This window comes from Colius striatus, chromosome 2 (assembly GCF_028858725.1).
Source record: "Colius striatus isolate bColStr4 chromosome 2, bColStr4.1.hap1, whole genome shotgun sequence".
NCBI lineage: Eukaryota > Metazoa > Chordata > Aves > Coliiformes > Coliidae > Colius > Colius striatus.
In genome coordinates this window covers 21,109,423-21,132,374 of record NC_084760.1, presented here as the reverse complement: position 1 = coordinate 21,132,374, position 22,952 = coordinate 21,109,423, and the positions used below count along the sequence as shown (strand labels likewise).

General features: G+C 39.5%; 1 protein-coding gene across 5 annotated transcripts in view; it reads left to right on the top strand.

Moving 5' to 3' along the window:
- The window catches only part of LOC104551079 (E3 SUMO-protein ligase ZNF451), a 50,024-nt gene that overhangs the window by 7,591 nt on the left and 19,481 nt on the right, over positions 1-22,952 (top strand). For 4 of the 5 annotated variants that reach the window (XM_061990501.1, XM_061990500.1, XM_061990499.1 and 1 more), the window contains exons 3-11: positions 6,054-6,137; positions 7,401-7,526; positions 8,707-8,818; positions 10,407-10,557; positions 11,933-12,059; positions 13,802-13,952; positions 15,834-15,981; positions 16,404-18,052; positions 19,155-19,289. In XM_061990501.1, coding sequence (XP_061846485.1) covers positions 6,054-6,137; positions 7,401-7,526; positions 8,707-8,818; positions 10,407-10,557; positions 11,933-12,059; positions 13,802-13,952; positions 15,834-15,981; positions 16,404-18,052; positions 19,155-19,289 — 2,683 coding nt within the window. The remainder of the gene's footprint in view (positions 1-6,053; positions 6,138-7,400; positions 7,527-8,706; positions 8,819-10,406; positions 10,558-11,932; positions 12,060-13,801; positions 13,953-15,833; positions 15,982-16,403; positions 18,053-19,154; positions 19,290-22,952) is intronic. The other variant, XM_061990502.1, reaches the window with a different exon arrangement.

Sequence of the window (22,952 nt, the reverse complement as noted above, 5' to 3'; positions counted from 1 at the left end):
AGCGCTGGATAATAGTTCAATAGTTTGGTTAGTACAATACGTAGTCTAATACTGACATGTGACTTATGTGAATGCAGCTTTAAGACCCCTGAATATCCAAGAAAAGCAGAATGTTTTTTCATGCTGCCCATGTCCTGTATTTACTTCATCAGTGAAGTGCTGCTGGGTGGCAAGGTTACATGCCGTAACAGAAAGATGATTTTTCCCTAGTCAAGTGAATAAGATTAACTAGTTAATTGATGCCAGGACTAATAATGACAGCTTTTCTATGGATTTGTCTTATGCTGAACAATAACTAGATTGTTTTTTCTCCTCGGTTTGGTATGGTGTTTGATTAAAGCTTAAGTTCAGTTTACAGGCTCTTTGTGCAGGGGTATTTAGGTACTCAAGCATGAGGGTTTAGGCCCATCTGGGAACAATGGGCCACAGCCAGAAGTGGGTACCTGGAAATGCCCTGAGGACAGGGAAGGCACAATTGTCACTTTTGGTCTCAGGCAAAACAGGCAAGACTACTCAGCGAAGAAAACAGAAATTAATTCAAATAAACATAAATGCACCCAAACCTGTGACAGTGGGATGTTAGTTGACTTGGTCAAAATTGAGTACTAAGTTCATTATGTACACACACAAGCACTCACAGATAGTGTGATTGTAATAAGCTGCGTTTTCTTGAAACACTGGGTAAAAAATAGCTTTGTGTAATGATTGAAGAGCTGCTGAAAGATCAAGAGCAATAATGGAAGGAAAAGAGGCTTACTGAAGTCTATGCTACTGATACCTTTGGTTTTTTCCCCTTGGTGTCACCTGTGGATAATATGGAGCCCTTGTGGTCCCAGAGATGATGGTTTTAGAGAGAGGCTGCTATATATAGGAAGATGACTGTGCTTTTAGGTTGGTTTGTGCAGGGTTGGTGTCTTGGAGTGAGGAGCTTACTGTTGTCATCGATGGATACACGGGGAAAGATGTGTGACTGACCATCACTTAATGTCAGCAGTGTGTCCTAGGATCTCCTGTTAGGACCTCAGCATGGAATTAATCTTGGACTTTCCAAAAGCATTTCTAAACTATTTGACTAGTCTTAGGTTATTGTTTCCATATAATAATGTGTATGACTAGAAATTTATAGGCTCCATAAACATTGTGCATGAATGCTACTTGATCATCTAAGTACTATTTGCTGCATGTCCTGAGGACCCAGTGCACCAAGTAAATTAAATTGGAGAAGCCTCTTGGGTATCTTAACCTTTGCTCATTTTGATAGAAAACAAATAGTTGTAGACCTTGTGATCTCTCTTTTCCTTCTCCTTGAAAGTCAGGTGTGGTTTCGGTGTGGGTTTTTTTGAGTTTGTGGGTTTTTTTCTGTTTCAATCTTTCATCTTAGCGTGTTTGAAAATTCTGATGGTAGGACTACATAGGACTATGACAAAAAGTCCTCATTTGATGGGGCAAAAGCTATCTCTACTGCTGCCAAAGTTTCTGAGCTTCTAGAGTCAGATCCACCCTCATTCAGAAAACTTGCAACTGTTCTTCCATAACTTACCACCTTTTAATCCCCCATTACAACATCTTTTGTCTACTTAAAGTCATGAAATTCTAAGTTTTTCATACCAGCAGAAAAATATTATTTCATCAACAATATGAGGCTTTATTTCTTAGGATAGGATAGTCTGACCTCCATTCTCTTTCCTGGAGAAAGAGAAGAGATTCAGAGGTTTAATGGGGTTTGTAGCACTTCAACAGATGGATTGCTTAAGTTGCTGTAGTCTGCACTGAGGGCATGAGATTCCTAAAGTGGTTTGGGATTTTTTTTTTTTAATGGTATAGACTCATTCATATTTTTTCCTGATTTCTTTAAAGATGAGGCTCATGTCTCTGCTGCTCTTTTAGAAAATAGAAGTTATCCCTGATAAAGTTGGTGGCGTTCCTAGGCAAGGGCTCTATGCGGGACTTCAAAACAATACAGTTTTATAAAGTGTTTACCTCCTGACTCTTCTGTTTGGTTACAAGGGCAAACACTGTTGAAGAGGGTATTTGTGTTTATTTTCTGTAAACGTTTGTTAATTTCATTGGAAGATTGTGTCCAAAGTAAAACTCTACTGGAAAAGGAGGGTTCTTTGTATTTTTCAATTACTCTTTTTATTTTCTCATGCAGTGTTATTTTTATGCCAAATTTTCTTCCCCGTTGCTAATTTTTATTTCAGAAGTCTGAACTCAAAGATATATAACCAAAGATACAGCCCCTTTCTGTCCTGGAAGAGATGGAGCAGCCACTTAAAGTCTTGCAAATGAATATTTGTTCGTGTTTCAAACCTGAATTGGGATTCAGGCCTATTTTGGGAACTGATGATACTAGAAAAATTGATTAATTAAAAAACAATTGCAGTTCTTAAAGTTCCTGCAGAGGGCAGAAGGAACAGGTGAAGTTTTTTTTTTTTCCTTGTAATTGTTGTTTTCCAATAAGTATTATACCTGAAGAGTACTTGGCCTTGGATATAACAGAATCAAGTGGTTTGCTGAAATATGGTAGTTAACCTTTCAATGCTTTGTTTCCTTTCCTCCTGAGATGTTAGACATACAAATTCAAGTATTTGTCTCTAGTTTTCAGTTGCATCACAGATTGAACACAACAAAATTGGAGAGGCATTACAAAGCATCTCTGAAGCAGGACTTTTGGTTTTGTTCCCATCTCAAGTCAGCCAAGGACTAGGATTTTTGTATTTGCTAGGTAGAGAAATTAGAACTTTGTAATTAGTTCACAGTGTTAGTCAGTTACTCAGCAGCCTCAAAGCTGGAAGTCTACTGGAGCAAAGATTTGAAGCATAAGAAGTACAGATTGTGTCACATGTAAAAGTGAATTTTTATGTAAGCTTTTGATGTAAGGAGTTGAACCTTTCAAACCATATGATTGAACTGATTGGACAGTCAGATGATCTGAGTGTCTTTGAACTGTTACTTGCTAACTCCTGTTCAATAAAGATTAATTTCTTTAAGTTTATAGAGATCAGTTTCTACCAAAGCATGTATTTTCTAAAAAAAATAATTTATAAAACCATGTTCTCTTTATTTACTTGTAAGAAGTTCTTTGGCCAGCCTGATTCCTATAAGTTTTTGGACCGTGTCCAAGAGTTCATCCGCAGTGAGACCATGAGGACTGTTTATAGCTGGCCAGCTGAACAGCTTTGCAGCCTTCAAAGGTTAAAGAATGAGATGAAGTGAGAATTGCATGCTTCTGTTCTCTCTCCTGCTTCTTGAGAGGCAGTACATTTTCTTACCCTGTCCTTATTGATTGATTAAGATCTTGAGGACACTGACAAATATGTGGCAGAGATGGTGGATATATTACTGCATCTCTTCAAGAAGTCTGTCTGCTCACTAATGTAAGTCCTTTTGTCTGGAAAACTTACCTTTCTAACAAATAAAGAATACCTTTGGAGTATGTAACAGCTCTGTGGTATCTGCCAGCTGTATTGCCAAACGAATGGCCAATACTGTAGATGAGTCAAGAACTCTGTCACATGATGTAGATCACATTACATGTACAGAATTAAAAAAAAAGAAAACCAAAAACCCACCAAAATCAACAACAACTCCCACTTCACCCCAAAACTTAAACTATCTGTGCTTTTTGTTTATTTGCTTTGAGGTTGGGTTATAACTTTCAGAATTTAGATGGGAAACTTTGACACATATAAAGGTTTTGGTTAACTTTGCTTCACACTGAAGAGGTTTTCACATGTGACTATGGATTTGAGTTAGAGTCACTAGGAATATTTTTGTTTGGTGTATGTAGACTTACTCATCATGTTCATGTTCATTATGCTGATTATTGAGTTGACATGTGATAGTGTTGTAGCATATGATATTTTTTTGCATGATATCAGATCATGTGGACACAGTGCTTATTTTTTTGCCTTTAAAAACTGAAGACTCATGTCACACTGAGTATGGGTGGAGGTCCAGACATCATCTTCTTCTTCAAAAAAAACCCCTCATTACCTTTGTTTTTGGTTTAGTTTGTTGGTCTTTTTTTTCTTCATTTGCTTTTTTTTGTTTGTGTCAACACTCTGCTATCTACCAGAAGCTTGTCAATACTGGTATGAAGGGAGAGTGAATAGGAATATACACAGAATGAAAAAAAGGAGGCATATGAAGGCATCTGAATCACCTGGTGTTCATACCACCTACTCAGCTCATTGAGGTCACATTTATGAAGACACTTGGATCAAGAAAGCAGGGGACCTCATTCACACAAAATGAAACCAATGCATAAACCATTGATGTGATTATGGAAGATAAAGAACAGGATTAGAGCTTTAAGACTTCCTAAGGAAGAGACAAAACCCAGTCAATACTTTTGTAATTATTTTACAGGGAGAGAGACAAAAGACTGGAACTATGCAGAAAGAGCGTTGTGACTGCCAAACTAGAAAGAATAGAGAAGACCTAAGTACTTGTTGATAGCTAGGGTCATTTGTCCGCCCTATAGCTGCATGGAGTCCTGACCAAGGCTTCCTGGCTGCACATCTTTGGAGCTAAATGAAATGCTAAATAGACTGGTAGGACTTGTGTCCTTGTGCAGCAAGTGAAGGCACAGACCCTGGTTGTGGTGCAAGCAGAATCAGAATTGTTTGTTGTACAAGCATCCCCTTTACTTACACCCCCTTTAGTTCCTTCTAACCAGAATTGGCTTTGTTCAGTGGCCTTCAGGGCAGCTGTGCCAATAACTTGTTTGCTTCTTGACTCTCAGGTGGAGGCTCCTCCAACCAGCTACATGTGCATGCCATATTCATGTGCCAGTGCACTTCTTTCTCACACTGTACTGAGTCCTGCATCTTGGTTTCCCACATCCTTGTACTTTCGAGTATGTGATGCAAATAGGTGAAATGTGTTTTCATATAGAATGACCTCCCCCTCATTGTGATTTGAGTACAGAGAAGACACTTATAACCTGCTATCTGCTCAGAAAGGAGAAGCCTTCAAGCTTTAAATGAAATGTGTATGAAACTGTGTCCCACTTTCTTAATGTTTGAAATGCCTAAGGAGTTTTATTTCTCTTTGTATTGATTCTGGCTGAGATGGAGTTAACTTTCCCCATAGCAGCCCTCATAGTGCTGTGGGTTTTATTGGTAGCTAGAAATGTGTTGATAACACAGCAGTGTTGGCTACTGCTGAGCAGTGCTTACAGAGCATCAGGGCTGTCTCTCCAATACTCTGCCCTCACCAGCAGGCTGGGGGTGGGCAGGCTTTTATGAGGCGACTATATTCCATAAAAGCTGACCATACCATATCATCTTTGCTCAGCAATAAAATACCCAAAAAAGGAGAGAGGGGATTGGATACACAGATGTTATTATGGTGTTTGTATTCTGGAGCAAACACTGCACACTGAAGCCTGGCTTCTAGGCAAGTGACTGGATGTTGCCTGCTAACAGGAAATAAAGGGAAAGAAAATACTTATTCTCTGATTTCATTTTGGTATGGCCTTTGCTCTTGCTTTATTAAGCTACCTACCTATATCTTGACCTACGAGGTTGGAGTTTTTTTTCTTATTTTTTTCCCCGTCCTGCTGAGAAGGGAAGTGATAGAGTGGTGCTTGATTGGCATCTGAAGTCCAGCCAGGGTCAACCCACCACAGTTTTGGAGTTGGAATTTAATTTGTATCTTTTAAAAACAACCAAACAACCAAAAAAGCTAAGTGAAATGTAAGACTGTTCCTCTCTTGGTAACTGCCTGCTGCCCTGTTATCATTGAATTAATGAGGTGAGTTTAGTATCTTTAAAAATATAGATCCAAGTTAGTTCTGAAGGTGAAGATTAAAAGGTTATTAAGCAAGCAAAGATTGTTAATTCATGTGAATACATGTTTTGCTAATTTTGTGGATTAGTCTAAATGGAAAATTGCCATGAATGAAATTTCATTGCTGCAACTTCTTGAAACCTTGGTGAAGTTCAGCTTCAGGTATTGCTAATACAGAGAATGTGCTGTAACACATGCAGTGTTTTATCTCTGAGGAAGAGAGTTTAATGCATGTGTATTTTTAACACTTTTTTTAGGAAGGACCTTTAAGACCTGTACTTGAATGCATTGATCTTATCAGTAGTGAGGATGAAGAACCAAACAGCAGTTCTTACATTCATGTGAGTATGTTCTAATGTATCTTGGAACTTTCTGACTGAATAAAGTAATTAGTGTCATGCATTTTTCCCCATCTTTCCTCACAGAACACTTGCTAGAGGTATATTTAGCAAGTAATAAATAAATAAGCCACCATTAAGTCTTTTAGTTTTTACCTACTGTTGAATGAAAGTGAGAATGCCAACACTTTGTTTTCAGGGCCATTTTTTGCCTTCTTGAAATGGACTTGGAACTTTTATTTGGCTTTCAGTGATTTTTAGCAAGCATGTTGAAGAGAAGTGTAACTTACAAGTAATCTCAGAAGACAGCGCATTCAGCCTCTAGCTTGCAAATGTATCTGGTCTACTCCCAGGCGTTTATTCTAAAATAACTTTTTAGGAGCAGTTGGGTTCAATGATCTTTAAAGGTCATTTCCAACCGTAATGATTCTATGATGCTGAGATAGGTTGGAAGACTTTAATGTGGTGACAAACTGGTCTTAACTCAGCCTAATTCTTCATAATCCCTCCTAAGAAGGTATGAGTCAGAAGCAGGCTAGTCAATTCTTTTATCCCCCAAGCTTTTTGTGCTTACCTGGTGATGCATCTGAGAGGGATAGTGACTGGAAATGACTCTACTAGAGTCGTTTTTGACAGTTGTTTTCTTAACTTCTGTTTTCCAGTGTTGCAGTAGAACATGTATGTTATACACCTGATTCTTAAGGAAAGGTGGGTTTTCTGTAAATACAGATTCAATCCACAGTAATGATTGCTACAGTTGGATGTCTAGCAAGAACAAACTACAGTGTATGGCCTACCCCTTATGCTAAAAAAGCTAATGATCTGCCTTTCTGGAGATACTGGGCAGTGTTGTCTTAGAGCAAGAATGATATCAGTTCTCAGTTTTTCAGATGGACTACATGTTTGCTTTGAATTTTTTCAGTAATTTTATTTGCCTACTTAAAGAGAATTTATTTAACTTTTCATTTGTTAGGACTTCTAGGACACCCATGACAATCATCCATGTTCTTTCTAGTGCTGTGGTGAGACTAATGTTGACACTGAATTGCCTTGAACATGTAGGGGAATGGGGATTGTCTTGTTTAATTTTTAACAGAAGTTACGGATGCTGGTAAATAGTAAGTGAAAGCTGGCGAGGTAGAGCATGGAACTGAGGATCAGAGTGTTTGTACTGAATGATGTCCTGATGCTTGGGCATCACTTTTCACTGTATTAGTGCCTGTTAGTTAATAACTACCAAATAAAAGTTTAACTTCTCCATTGTAGAGAAATACCAAGCGGAAAGATCACATCGACTATCAGAAAGAACGAGTTGCATCAACCTTGGAGCGTCTGGCACACCACGTTGAAGTAGAGAAACAGCAAAAAGAAGAGAAAAACAAAGCCTTTAAGGTACTGGATGTATTTTGTTTCAGTAGACTGGCATAATACAGGCCTTGTAGTCAGGAGTGTGTTTTTCACCACTAAGTAAAAAATTGCTGAGGCAGACCTGCAACTAGTAACTAGAGATTTTTGCTTCTGGGGCATCATTTGAAACACAGTAAGGACCTTGTCTCTTCAATGGCTCTTAACTGATCAATTTGCTAGTCTTATTGTCAAGGGCAGAAAACTTGTTCTTTTGTTTGTATGTATAGCAGAAAGGCCTTAGCATCAGTCATTCTGGTGAAGTAATTAAAAAATAAGTTATTACAAACTGCTGTACAGCAAAATAGTTATCTCCCTGCTTTTGTCTGAGATATTTTTGGAAGCTGGTTGTCACGAAATACCTGTATAAGGTAATATTTTATAATGTGATAATTTTTTTCTATGTGTAAAGCATAATTTTGAAGTTGAATCCTATTTTTACAGCCATTTGAAAGGCATGGGTTTTTAATTTTCATTACTGACAGGGATGTGTAGTCAATAGGCTTAAGGATAGGGCTGCTGCCAGTGGGACCTGGGCAACTTGAAGAAATGGGCTGACAAGAACCTTGTGAAATTCAACAGGGACTAATGCAAATCCAGTATTTGTGGAACATGTGACTTTCCAGCCTCATTTTCTGAATATTGTTAATGGATTTTAAAGTCACATAACTGTACTGAAGTTACGGCTTATAATACTATAGACTATGCAGCTCTAACATCAGAGAGTAAAAGGATGTTAGGTGTAATCCAAGGTAGCCTTGAAGTGCAGAGGCCTGCATCCCTCTCCTGTCTCCTCCACTTAGAGTGCTAAAAATAACCATTTTGTATTGCTTTTAAGGAAAAAATAATTATTACTTGGTTCCTTCTATAATCTTAGTCTTCTGAAATGTCAGTAGTGGCCATAGAAGTCAATTAATTGACCAAATCTGTAGCATTTACTTAGGGCACAGAAATTATTATTTTTTTAATTTGTTTTTTTTGTTGCTGTTCTGTGTTACATAAGTCAATCCAGTTGTAAGATTTCCATTTTTTCCTCTTAGACTTTTGCACCTTTTTTACCTTAGGTTTTAGAGATCCACGTGGAAGTTTTGGTTGATACATACTTAATCTTGAATTTATTTATTTTAAAAATTTGATCACTGTCTTGCCCGATATGTTTTCCCCTCAGGAGAAAGTTGGTTCCCAACGTGCTCACGTGTTACAAGAACTAGAATATATTCGGGCACACAGTGACACAGAAGCTGCAAGATTATGCGTGGACCAGTGGTTAAAAATGCCAGGTAAGAACAGGAAAGTAAATTTCAGTGAAATCCTGCATTGTGGAATAGAACATGTGTTAATTGTATTGAGCAATACTGGCTGTGAGCTCTCTCTTATGCATGATCAAATCTTAAAATATTAACTTTGCTAGAGTGTGGCATTTGAAAGTACTTAAACACTTACTTCCATAAAAGCTATTCTTCTAATATTTTGTTGCTTAGAAAATTTCATATACAAAGTCTGAAAACCACTAAGGCATTGTTAACCACTTTTATAAGTTGTCATGGTTTAGGCCCATCAGGGAACAAAGACCACGATTAGCCTCAAGTACTGAAGAGGCTGAGAACTGCCAAAGGGCAGGGAGGGCTTAATTGCCGCTTAAGGTTCAGGACAAAACAGACCAGGCCACTCGGTTTGGGGAAGAAAACAGAAAATAATTTAATGCAACATCAACTAAAACATAACCATAAAACCCCAAACATAACCAAAATAAAACAACACAGAGTAATACAACAAAGAGTCTGACCAGCCTTTTTAAGAACACCTTATTGCCACACCTCCCCTCTTCCCGGGCTCAGAGCCCTGATCCCGGGGTTTTTACCTCCTCCCCCCCTTAAACAGCTCGCGGAGGGGTGGGGGCAGGCAGTGGGGGTTTCAGTTAGTCTGTTCCCCGATCGCTTCTGCCGTTTGTCCCTCCTCAGGGCAGGTGGGCTCCGCAGCCGTCCTCCCTGCAAGTCCGTGGGGTAACTCACACCCACAGCAGCCCTGCATGGGCTGCTCCGATGTGCATTTATCCCAAAGGCTGCAGCTCCTCTTTGCCTCTTGTGTGGGGCTGCTCTGCGGCCCGCAGGCTCTCCAGCATGGCCTGTGCCATGGCTGTCTCCCCATGCAATCCCTCTCCTGTCCAGGCTCACTCAGAGCTGCTGGTAACTCTCAGTCCTGCCATGGGTCTCCATAGGTTGCAGGGGTACAGCCTGCATTTTTGCCACGGCTTGCAGAGGCGTCTGGTCTATTGCTTCTCTTTCCTTCCTCCTCCTTTAGATGTAGGCTTCCTGTGGTGTCTCCATCTTGTATCACTCTTACACCTCCTGCCAGCACTTGACATTCCCCTCCCCAAATAGTGCTGGCAGAGGCGCCAGATTGGCCCAGCCGGGCCGGAGGTGGGTGTGAACCCAGGAGCCCGGGGGAGAGTCCACAAACTGTTTACCGGGTCTTCACTGCAACCCGCTCCCCCTGTTACCAAGCAGAAACTGCTTCTTGCTAAACCAGGACATAAGCACAGTTGCTAAAAGGAAAAATATTACTGTTGAACTGTTGCTCAGGAATTGTCCAGATAAGTAAGTACAATTTTGGGATGCTGAATTGGTTTTTAAAACACTGTCTGGAGGACCTGGAGGAAGGATGTAAAAGAAGTTGAAAAATAATCTCACTGGGGATTGAAGAGCAGACTTTGTGTAGTAGGATTGAATTCCACTGCATTGTTAGCTGGCCTTTAAGAATTGACATAACTTGATTTTAAAAAGCTTTAGGGCTTGTGTGTTACTTTTGATAATTTTCTTAACCAGAGCCTGAATTATAGAGATTTAAGTGCTTTGTTTTATAACACAGGTCCCAAACCAGGTACCGTTAACAGTGGAAAAAGGGCTATTTGTAAGAGGTCAGGTCAGACGAAAGTCAGCAGCCATCCCATAGCTTGTCCTGTGATGCATTGCAACAGAGAGTTTGATAACGGACCTCTTCTCCTAGGTCACCTTCAAAGGTAAGAACATACTGCAAGAGTTTAGGGCAAGAAATAGTAATGAAATATGTGCTCAAACTTAGGCCATCGGCATCAAGGCTACTTTAAACTGCCTATAGTGACAAAAATCTACTTGGAGAGCAAGTTGATATGTTATGGATTTTATATAGATGATTCAGTGAACTTCCTGGTTTCTTTTTTTTTTTTGTGGAGCATTTCTTAATATCTGGATTACTTTGAGAAACAAGATTTCTGTTCTCCAGTTCTGTTTCTTCTTCATCCAAACCTGAAAAAGAGCAAGACTAATGTATGTAACTTGATGATGGTATAAAAATATGCCCTTGAAGAAGGGAAGGAAGAGCAAGAGCTATAGGCCAGACATCTGCTCATAGCTGATCATTGCTAGTCAACATTCACTGTGTCTGAAGACGATTCCATCATATGCTGCCTTGGGGAAGATGGTAAGGAGGGAAGCTGAGGGGATGGTAACTGCTAGTAGGCAACTCAGCCCCACACAGCTGCTCACTCCCTCACCTCAGTGGGATAGGGGAGAGAATCAGGTGGGTCCAAGTGAGAAAATTCCAAGTTGAGATAAAACCAGTTTAATAAAGAAAGCAAAAGCAGTGCATGCCAACAAAGCAAAACAAGGAATTTTCATCAGTGAGCAGGGCTTTATCACATGTTAGTAGTACTTGCTTGGGAAGACAAATGCCATCACTCCAGATCATAGAATCATAGAATGGTAGGGATTGGAAGGGACCTTTAGAGATATTCTAGTCCAACCCCCCTGCAGAAGCAGGTCCACCTAGATGTCCTCCTTCTTTCCCAGCTTTTATTTCTGAGTATCAAGTCATAGGTATGGGTTATCCCTTTAGGCAGCTGGGGTCAGCTATCCCAGCTGTATCCCCTCCTCAAGCTTCTCACTGTCAGGGCTGTCTGAAAAACAGAAGGCCTTGCTGTGTAAGCACTGTTCCGCAATAGCTACAGTATCCCTGTGCTATCAAGGCTGTTTTTAAGTCATAAGCACAGCACTGTACATGCTGCTATCAAGAAGATTAACTCTAGCCCAGCCAGAACCAGCGCAGGGGTGTAAAAATGAATGCGTTTTTAAGATGTTTGTGGGAAATCAGGGCTTTGTTAGTTCTCTTGCTCCTAAAACCAGTATGATTTCTATGTAAAGTGGTTATCATAATGGGTAAGCTGCAGGGAGAATCACCTCTGTGTGAGGTACTTCAACTGATGTAGTTTGTGATAGGGGAAGTGAGGAATTTTGCCATTTAGGTTGATTTGATGGGGTGTTTTTTGTCCAACAGATTCAAAAGACCATTTTTTCTCATTAAAAAAAAAGAGGACTGTTTAGAGGGGACTAGTTTGTTAATTATTTCTTCCTCTCCAGGTTTGATCATTCTCCTTGTGACCCAACAGTCACATTACATGGACCCCCAAATGAGGCTGTTGCCTGTGTGATATGCTGCAGAAGATTTTCAAACTCTCAGCAGTACAGTGATCATCTTTTGTCTAAGGCAAGATCATAAGAATAAGGAACTTGTCTGATTGAACCTAGTAGTGTGTTTTCATGATGTATAATTATGCACTGGGATTTTTTTTTCCTTTTAACCCTCTTTCTTTTCTCTCCCTTAGCTTAATCTTTAAGAAGTTTTTCTTATTTTGCTGTGTTTCAAACACCTGGTGTATTCTTAGAGCACTCCCACTAGATCTGACCATTAGGTTGTTACTTTCCAGTGTGCTTTTGAGAGGACTGTGGTTCTGTCTTGAATTTCTTGTCCTTCTATTGGTGCTGTTGAAAGCTATTCTCTCTTTTTTGCCTGTTCAAAAAGATGGAAGATAGAGTCAAGAAGTTAGGGTGAAAAAGAGTAAACAGAATGAGAAAAGACTTGGGTGATTCACATGTAACTGTTTCTTCTCTGTTTCCTGTGTGTCTGATAGAGGTATTTGCTGCTACTCACAAGTTGACTTACAGAAGGGAAAAGAGTAGTGTAGCATTTGAGTATAAGCTAATAGTATTTGCTTTTGTTGTTGTTTCTCCTTACCTCCATTCTTTTCCTGTTTATTTATAATGCTCTCTCTTTCCCTTCTATTCATAACTGTTGTGGTTTAGCCCCAGCCAAGAACTAAGCACCAGACAGCATCTCACTGCATAAGAACAGTTTAGTAACTAAAATTAAATAAAATATAATAACAATAATTAAAAATAGTATTAGTAGTTGTAATGAAAGGGAGTATAACAAAGAGAAAGAAAACCCAAGGAAAAAAGCCCAAGTGATGCCCAATGCAGTTGCTCAACACTCACTGACCCAGGTCTCAGCAACAACTCACCCCTCTTGGCCAACTCCCCCCAGTTTATGTACTGGGCATGATACCCTGGGGTATGGAGTACTCCTGTGACTAGTTCAGGGGAAGTTTTAGGTACTCTGAAAATCAGACCACTTTTATCTACCAATAGTGACTCCTGATGCACAGTCATACCCGACAAGCTTGAAAGATTGCATCATAGTTTGTCAATGCTAGTTTTCTATTGCTTCCAAGTTGTGTGCCTGTGGTGTGTCCAGGGGTGTTGGGGAAAAGGAGTGAGTCTTGCAGTAGCCAAGAAGATGGGATTGTTTTGGTATAGAAGGATAGGGAGATAGTTGGAAACAAAGCTGTGGAAGAAAGTGTAAGCATATGGTGAAGACTGAGTGGCATAAGAAAGGGGTAAGCAAAAATATCAGAAGCAAAATTAAAGGATTTTTGCCCTGAAGTCAGAGATGTGAAGTTGATGTACAAGGCAAAGACAGTGGAAGGAGTTGGCTTCCATAAAAGTCTTGGGCCACCTGGTCTACACTGAGGAGCAGCATTTTGAGATGTTGGAGGTTGGCAAGATCAGGGAAGAACCAATGTGAGGAAAGATAGCTGCTTTAGTGACAGAAGGAGCTTTTTCTAAAAGCCTGGGTAAAGGGGCTAGCTAAGAATTGATGGAGCCCATAGTTTCTGGGGAAGGTTATTGCTCCCAATGGTGCAAGAAGGGAATAGAAAAGTTGACAGTGTGGTAAGGAGGAGTAGCTGAGTTTTACAGTGGCAGTTTGACCAGTCATCTCACAAGGTGAAGTGCATAGGAGCAGGCTATAGATAAAACATAGATGTGGTAGCCGAAAACCTAAAAGGGAAAATATTGCCACAGATATGAGAGAAGTGGAAGAACATGAGGAGGACTGGGGCTCGTTTCCTGACTTAATACTTTTACTAACTACGTAATTTTCTCTTCCAGCTGAAGGAAAATGATGGACATAAAAAAGATGTCCCCCCACAGCATGTTCCATGTTTTGCATGCCCAAGCTGCTTCCTCCTTTTCACTGAAAGAGACAAATGCTTGCAGCATATGTCAGAAAAGAACCATTTCCAGGCTTCCAAATTCAGTGGTATGTTGCTTACTAACCATACTGCTTTTCATTTCCTTCTGGTAATTGAACCTTATGATGTGAAGTTGTGTAAAAAAGGTTTTTAAGTATACTTTTAATGAATTCTTAGCTTTCTTTTAAGGTCTTCAAGATAATATAGTTCTATAAGAGGACATACTTTGAAATTAATATTTTTTTGTAGAAAGGCTTCCTTCATCACAGTTGCTCTTATGAGAAGCAGACTTTCCTTTTTTTCTCTATGCTGCTTCTCATCTTCCAGTGAGTCAGTGCAACTACTGTCCTAAGTGAATTTACATTTAGCATGTTGACAGAAACATGGACCAAAACACACAAAATGTCTTTTTCAGTTCCAGTCAAACTGGCTGTTGTGTTCCTTCCACTTACTGTACTGTCTGAAGTCAGTCGGAGTCTTGATGAGAAAGACCTGTGAAAGTTTCTTCTCCATACAATTGTGAATTTAGCCTGCTTAGCTGCAACAGTACTGCTTGTCCTTGCACTGGCCATATTGCTGCTAAAGGCTAAAATGATGCTTATGTTGTGAGCCAATAACATCCTGAACCATGCTTAGTAGATTCCACAGAAGATAACTGTCCAATCATGATCTTGAAAACAGGATTAATGATCTGTACTGACTTTTTAGCTTTGACATAAGCAAGACATAAAAATATTTCATGTTATGTGAACAGCTGAGGCAGATGAGATGTAGAGGGATTTGACTTCTTCAAGAAGCTGCCATATTTCACATAGTGTAGCTCACAAGATAAGCCTACATGGCCAAAAGGATGAGACAGAACTATATCCTCAAACTCTGCCTTCCCCCAGAGTGGCTGCAGACAGGCTTTGAAGGAGTCTTCCTGCAGGTCTTACTACCATCTTCATGGAAGTGACAATTAGCTGCATGGTTCTGAGTTAGTTATATATTGTAAATCTAATGTACTTTTATTCTCAGATTATTCATTCTGAATGTGCTGACTGTAGATGCCCTTAAAATCAGGCCATAGGTGTTAAAAAGGATCACTAGTGGGCCATGGCTTTGAAAAGATTAAAAGCATAAAGTAATGTTTTCTTTTTTAGAGATGGGTAGCACTTAGCTCTGTAGAAAAAAAAATGAGGTGCTAAATTTTGGGTTTTTTTCCTTTGCATTGTTAGATCTTCATGATGAATATTATCAGCATAACCTGTAAGTTTTGGCAGTGAAGTTAGTTGAAAGGCATAACCTCAGATTACTGCCTGCTGATCGCATCTTACTAAACAGGAAATAGAGACTTTACCTTCTGAGATGCAAAGCATTAATAGCAATATATAGTTTATAAGCCACTTCTTATTCTTTTCTTCAATGGAAAATATTTTATTCTGCTGGTACCTGGAGTTAGACCTGGAGTGTGTATTTGGAACTAGAGGAAGTCCTCCACTTAAACATGTTAGGAGAATTAACAGTGAGAATGGGAGAGAGAGAAATGGTCAGAGTACGTGGGAACTTGTTAAATGAATTGCATCCTTTTTTTCTTTGTTAAACACAATATGGCTTTAAATGGAAATATATGTACTAAGAGTGGTCAGGAGGTGAGAGATGGAGAAGAAAGTCAGTAAGAACTTTCTAAGCGTGACCTGGCCTCATAGAAGGAGGGAAAGGGAAGTAGAGTCAGTGACTGAATATGAAAAAGCAAGATGCAAACATAAGAAATGAGATTGTTGCAGAAATTTAGAAATATTAGTGCAGTTTTACTTGAAGCTTCCATTGCACAATTACTGTGACTCAGATGACACTTGGTAACTTGTTTTCTGAACTGTGTGACAAATGAGTACAGTTGTGACTATGTGATCTGAGAACATGAAAGAACTCTGTAATGTGTTTGCTCTTTTTACCATTCCATATTATAGATGAAATGAAAGCTGACCTTCCTCTACCATTCCCATCCTATGCAAAGAACCTTCTGATATCTCTGTGCAAAGAGGTCCCCTTCCAAGTGAAGTGTATGTCCTGCCGCCAGATCCTACGCTCACATATGGAACTGACAGCGCATTTCAGGTTAGAGAAGTAATTGTCTTGATAATGTGAACATCCATGGATTGATAACAGATGTATTCCTAGTGGTGCTAGTGGATTTCAGGGCATCTGGGACTATCTGAATGTTGTCTTCCTGAGTAAAATATTTTAAAACTACCCCCTACCTTATCCCTCATGATAGCAGAATGCTATCTGCAACATAAGTATCAATCAAAGTGCTAGATTTGGAAGTTGACACCTAATTCTCTTTCAAGTGCAGAGACCAGATAGGCATTGCATATTCTTGTTGACAAGTTAGTAGATGAGTTAAAGTATATGGAGGACACTATTTCCACACACTAATTGCTGTAGGTGTTGGGCAGTATTTTAAAGCACACCTGAAAGTTTAAAACTCTTTTAGATTATGATATAACCTCTTTCTTTCTTATCTAAATCAATTTTAGAACACGTTGTTATAATTCTGGGCCTATGGCAGTGGCAAAGAAGAACATCTCCCAAGTTGCAGAGATATTTAAAACAAAAGGTCACTGTGAGAGTTGCGACAAACTGTTTCCTGATCAGAGTCAGATCATCCAGCATAGGCAAGCCACTCAACATAACATTAAAGTTTTTACTACAATGGAAGAGTCCATCTTAATGTTCTGTCATATCAATGGAAGAAATAAAAAGCAGTCTTTTTTGTGCCATGTTATGGATCGTTCAAGACCACTGCTTAAAAGACATTTAACTTCGAATGAGCCTACCGGTGAAATGGAGCCTACTCCTTCGAAACAGAAGAGCCATTTAAAAGATGAAAAAGAAGATCACGTAACAAACCAAAGTCAAAGCAGTGCTTGCAAAGTAAAAGCCTGGTTTTGTGAATGCCTTCAAAAATTTTTTACAGAAGACTCAGTAGAAGAGCACATTTTATCAGCAAATAGGATCTGTTACAAGTGTGCTGTGTGTGGAAAGCTCGCTGAAAATGCCAGCATTATCCACCTGCATATGAGTCGATTCCATGGGGGAGCACACCTTAATAATTTTTTTCTCTGGTGTAGAGCATGCTCTGTAGGCCTCCGAAAAGAGGATATTATGGGGCATGTGACTGAATGTCATGGTGGACATAGCTACTATTATGAACAAGAAGCTCTGGAAGATGAACCCATGCCATCGGCTTCTGACACCGCATGCATTCCTGACGGTGAAAGGCAGGACGGCCTTTCTAGTCCTGGGGAACTACCCCCTGACACAAGCTGTCTTCTGGGGAAGTGGCAGTGCCGTGTTTGTGAGGAGATGTTTGACTCTGAAGACAGCGTTAAACAGCATTGCATGTCCCTGGAGAGTCACGCCTTTCACAGGTATAGCTGTGGCTTATGCAGAAACCACTTCCGCAAAGTGGGAACGCTACAGCGACACTTCCAGGAGCACCATAACCAAGAGATACAGACTAAGTACTTCTGTGGCCTTTGTGGTAATCTCTTCTTTGACACCGAAGAAGAATTTCTAGTCCATTATAAGGAGATTCATAGCAGGGACTATACCTTTGTGCCTGAGCAGATGGAATTATCAATAAAAAAAGAGGAGGATTTTCTCCCAGCAGAAGAAGCAGACTGCTTAAGCTGTGGCTGCCGGAAAACTTACATCTCTAGAATAAACAAGAGGAACGATTATGTGAACTGTCAGAAAGCCATGCTGCAAAAAGGAAACTTATGGTTTCGATGCTGCATCTGTTCTGCAACTGCGCAGAACTTCTCCGATTTGAAGGTTCATCTCAACAGTCACACGCCACTGAAACGTAAGGAGGAGATGTATGTGGTTAGATGTGCCGCGTGCAACAAAAACTTTGATGACCTCCAGAGCGCCCATCAGCACTATCACGTGAAACACTGCTTCTTGCAGAAACCTGATCTATCCAGTCTTGCACCAGAATCAGAAAATAAAGTATTCAAGTTCACAGCAAGTGAGGCTTGTGTGGACAGAAAATCTCACAAGCTAAAATTTCAAGCGTCTCCATCCAAGACTCAGGAAGGACCGCAGTCACCTACTCTTCAGGGACCAAGATGGGCAAAGAAAGAAAAGGGGAACTTGGAATACTCTGAAGAACCTGGTGGGGGTTTGTAGAATTATTTCTTATTTTTTTTAACATTAGTAAAATATTGTCTTTAACATGCTCTGTTTTAGTGTCAGTGTGTATATGTAGCATATCTTTTGCCTACGTCCAGTCCAGAAATCAGCAAGGATTTAGTATTTGATATTTCTCAAAGCTGTATTTTGAATCCTTGGTATGTAAGTTTCCAGAATTTGAAGTCAACATTATTGCAATGTGCAGTATGCATGAAGTCATTAAGAAACAAACAGTAGGCACATGTGAGAGCCTTAAGACTGAAACATCTCCTTTTCCAATTGGTTTGGAGCAGAGTTTGGTGTTAAAAATAGGAGGACAATCAAGGATCTCAAATAGAGATCTAACTCCTAGCAATGTAAGAGTGGTCTGCAATACACACACGTTCAAGAGAAGCTTGTCCTCTTTCTGTGTGTAAATATATATGAGCCTGGTAGTGCTTTCTGCGTGAGCAGTCCTATTATGACACCGTCATCTCAGTTTCTTCAGGTTGCCAAAAAATTATTTTCAACTGAGAATGAATATTGTCACTATATGCTAGTTTTTTTGCCTTGAGCATGTAAATTTTGAAGCCTGTGTCGCTTCTAAGAATGACATCAAGAACGCTGAAGGTGTACCTTGTGTTCAAAAACTGGAAGTATTTTTGGTTACTCATGATCACAGAATACTTTACAAGATTGACATTTGTGTTAGATGTACGCAAAAAATATGTCTCTAATCATTTTACATGCTTTTATGCACATAAGCAATTAAATATCACAGAAACTTGCCATAGTAGTAGGTGCACAGTTCAATGGACTGTTAAAATGTCTTGGTGCAGGACGACAGCTTTTTGTGCCTATGACAAAACTATCCAGCTGTACACCCTCATACAGCTAGATTCTACTGTCTTCTGTCTAATTTGTGCGTTACTAAATGCTACCTCCAGTTGATTTTAAAACAGTACAGTCACCAAATAGGATCATGTTTTGTAACTTTTACCTTATGTAACAGTTGAATGCATGAATTTTCAAATGCATATCTTAAGCTGATGTATGTTGACTGACCAGAAAGTCAGGTGAACTTTAAACATGTCCTTTTTATCCCGTTGAAGATGGTGAACTTCCCGATCTTGACTACCTGCGTACCATGACTCACATAGTTCTGGTGGATCTGGACAACTGGGGAAGCTTTTTCATGCACCTGCCAGCTAACCTGAACCAAGGGACATTTGTCTGGGGCTTTCAAGGTAAAAAGTAGTTGAGGAAATAGGAAGATAAGATTAACAAGTCTCCATGTATGCTTGAATAGAGAGTCCTTGAGAAGATGAAGAACAGGAAAAACCTGGTCACTAGGGCTTCTTAAGTCAGTGTCACAGGCACCATGTAATAGAAATGTTTTGGAACTTTTCCATTTAAGTCTTAACCTCCTCTGCTCTTACTACTCCTGATAGAGTATTGTTTCAGAATTGCTGAACAGTTTAGGAGTCTTTCTGGCTTCCCTACTAAACTTACTTAGGCTGTATCATACTCGGCTTTCATAATTAACAAGACAGTTAGAGTACTCAAGTATTACTTTCTTTCTAACTCCCAAGTCCTTTGCATAATGTTATTTTCTTTTATATTCCAAAATATATGATTTTACTTTCTTGTCCTTGAATTTTGTTCTGCCTCTGGTTTGCTCCTTAAGGGTGTCTCTGGTCACCCTGTACATCAATAGGTGTATCTCGCATCTGGAAGGTTGCGGTAGTGGTACAATGTGCTTGATGGAACTCACAGGGGTTTCTAAGAAAGCCACCTTGCAAACTCTGAATAGCATCCCTTTAACTTGATACTTTTCCTAACATGACTATTCTTGAACTAACTTCTTGTCCACCTTGTGCTTTTTATACTATTATGGATTTTTTTCTGCCTTTTATAATAGTTTTGCCAATGGTACATTGAATACTTCGATGAAGTCTAGTTGAAGTATTTATTGCCTGAAACGTTGACATCATCCCAACAGACTTGTAGGAATTGTCAGATGTGTTTTACGCTTCATAAACACCATTGCACTGTACCTTGACTGTCTCTTCCTTTAAAAGAGCGTCAAGAACACCTCAAAGCTGAGAGTTATCATGCTGCTGAGGTGAGCAGAAAGGCCTGATGCCCAAATCACTTGGGTTTTTTTCTTGTCTTTGGAACAGATATTCCAGTTACCTGATGAAGGCAGAGCAAGGGTTTCTTTTGAAGTGTAAAGTCTTTGAAAAATCAGCTGTGCTCCTAGACCTGTAGTCTAGGAGTTGATAGGAGTTCTGTGGACAAATCTTCTGGTCTTCTCTCAGTTTTTTTTGTTCTGCTCAGGCATTACTTCTGTACCATGCTGATCTAGGTTGACCTGCTTCTGCAGGGGGGTTGGACTAGATGATCTCTAAAGGTCCCTTCCAACCCCTGCCATTCTATGATTGTCAGTACCTAGCCTTTGGCCTCTCGGTACAGCAACAGCATTCCCGTGTGCCATCACAAAGCCACCAAAAATACTGATTTTGAGGCTTTATATTATTCCTATTCAGCTTGGATTTCTGTTTCATACTTGCAGTCTAGGTGCTCCATTTGCTTATATTGTCTCTTCTATATGGCTGAGCAACCTGTTGTTTGGTCTTACTTTCTTTTGTGAGGTCTTGTCCAGCTTGACTTCTGGTCAAATTTGACTTCACCCACACACTCCTTGACTTATTCAGGGTTTGGCTGTGGATTTTGCCAAAGATCTGTTTATTTCTATAGCTATTCAATTACTTAGCCCTGGGAAAGCTTTTTTTTTTTTTTTCCCCTCCTACAGATAAAAATAAGAAAGTTATTAGGAATCTGACTTGAAGACATCAGGCCTGTTTGACATCTGAAGTCCAAAGCTACCCTGGCTGGGTTTTATCAAGAAATATTTAGTACAGAATAATTTCTCCCAGTTATGGCAATCTTTCTGCATTTGAATTTGAACACTTGCTTTCAGTTATTCTGTTAAATTTACTGAAAACTACTTTGTCATTAAGTGGTTTGAGATTGTTTGTTATGACAAGGTCTTCTGTTGTTCTATTACTGTTTTCCAAAGTTAAAATACCCTGTTTTAAAATTGATGGAACCTGAGAATGTCTGAACCGTGTTGTCGGAAACGTCCCTTCTCTGATCTACGACAGAGAAATAGTCCATAGTACAGTCTTGGTGTTACTAATCTATTGTTAGGAACCTTTGTTGATGGGATGATCTTACCCCCAGGTACCTCTGTGCCAGTTAAGACTCTATATCCAGGGATTTTGCAGATGTGGGTGCCTGCTGGCACAGCCCAGCCCATATTGATGCTTCTTGGTCTGCTTCCCAATCAGAGTTGCTGCAGATTGCCTCTGGGAATGGCCTCTGGAGCACCTGAACAGGAAAGCCCAGGCCATAGAGTTAATGGAGATTAAAATGGGCCATATTCATATCAGAGAACACCTGAGCAGTTTATTAGTGTTGACTATATTGTTATATAGCCTGGGAACACGGAGGCTCCTGGACACATCTGGGTTTATTGTTGTAGATGCCCTCTTACAATAAAGGTTTACAGAGTTACTTGGTAAATGCTGTTATTGTTCGTTTAGCCTGTGAAAATACAGCAACATCCCCGTCTCTGACTCTTTTTTCCCCTGTGATTCTCTTAACAACTTTTTTTGTTTTTAAAACCTTTTTTTATATGATATTTTTGCGTTATTTCTGTTATTCCTGTGGCTAATACAGCCTTAGCTTTGCTTTGATTTCTTCCATGGTATTGTCTAAGCTCCATATTGTTTCTATTTTCAGATCTTCAGTTGTCCTTTACCCATTTGTGATCTAGCTCCACCACAATAAACACAATTCTGTCATTGTTTCCAGCTGTCCCAGTCAAATGTTTGTGATGTACATTTATGCAGCCAAAAGTCAGGGTTAGTGATTACGTCTTTCCCAAATCTCAGTGACCAAGGCCTTGTTATCACAAGAGATAGCAACTTGCAAGTACCATTTTTCTCATGGACAGATACCCCTACATGATTTGTGTGTAGTCTGTTAATAAATCTTCAAGCTTTGAGATCATTTTTGGTACCTTCTTATAGCCATTGGGCTGAAAAGGGAAAACAAAATAAAACCTCAACACCCCTCTGCCACCCTTCAACAAACCCAACAGGAGAAATCTGATGAAGATTACTTCTTTGTCAGACTGAGGGTAGAATTCAGGTTGGAATAGAGCACATCCTCTGCAGCCTGTTCACTTGAGCCTTAATTTAACATGCCCTCACATGAAGTGTCATCAATGACTGCTGTAATTTTCCATTGAAAATCCTTTCTTACATGCAGCCACTCTGTCATCAAGCAGATAAAGCAACCATTTTTTCTTCTCTATTGCAGACCCATTATTTCTGAGCAGTTGGGAATGTCATGAAATTGTATTCATTCCCTTCAAATTGTTCTTCCATTTGGTTTCTTTGACGTTGTCATAGTAACTGCAAGCTCCTCTGTTTTTCCCTCTTCTTGAGAGACTTGCTGCCCCTTTCCTTCCCCTTTTAACATGTTTCAGCTTGATAGTCTTTTAATCTGTAGCAAGCTTGTTACTCAGCTAATCTCAATTATCCAACTATTTTCTCGGGTAATAAGTTTTGGGATAATATTGATAAAATTCCTGCAGTTATTTTTTTCACCAGTAGTATCACATCAGTTTAGACACAAGTTTTTCATGATTAGAATTAAAAATAATATAAAATTGAATAAGAGGCTTTGTGTAGAATCACATTAGAAAGCAAAAAATGAAATATCTAACTGAAGAGCAAGGGTTCTTTTGGTATTTTGGTTATATATTTATTTTATCTTTCACATTGGTCAAAATAAATTCTGTGTTTAAAACTAGATTAACCTTTGCCCCTTGCATTCTT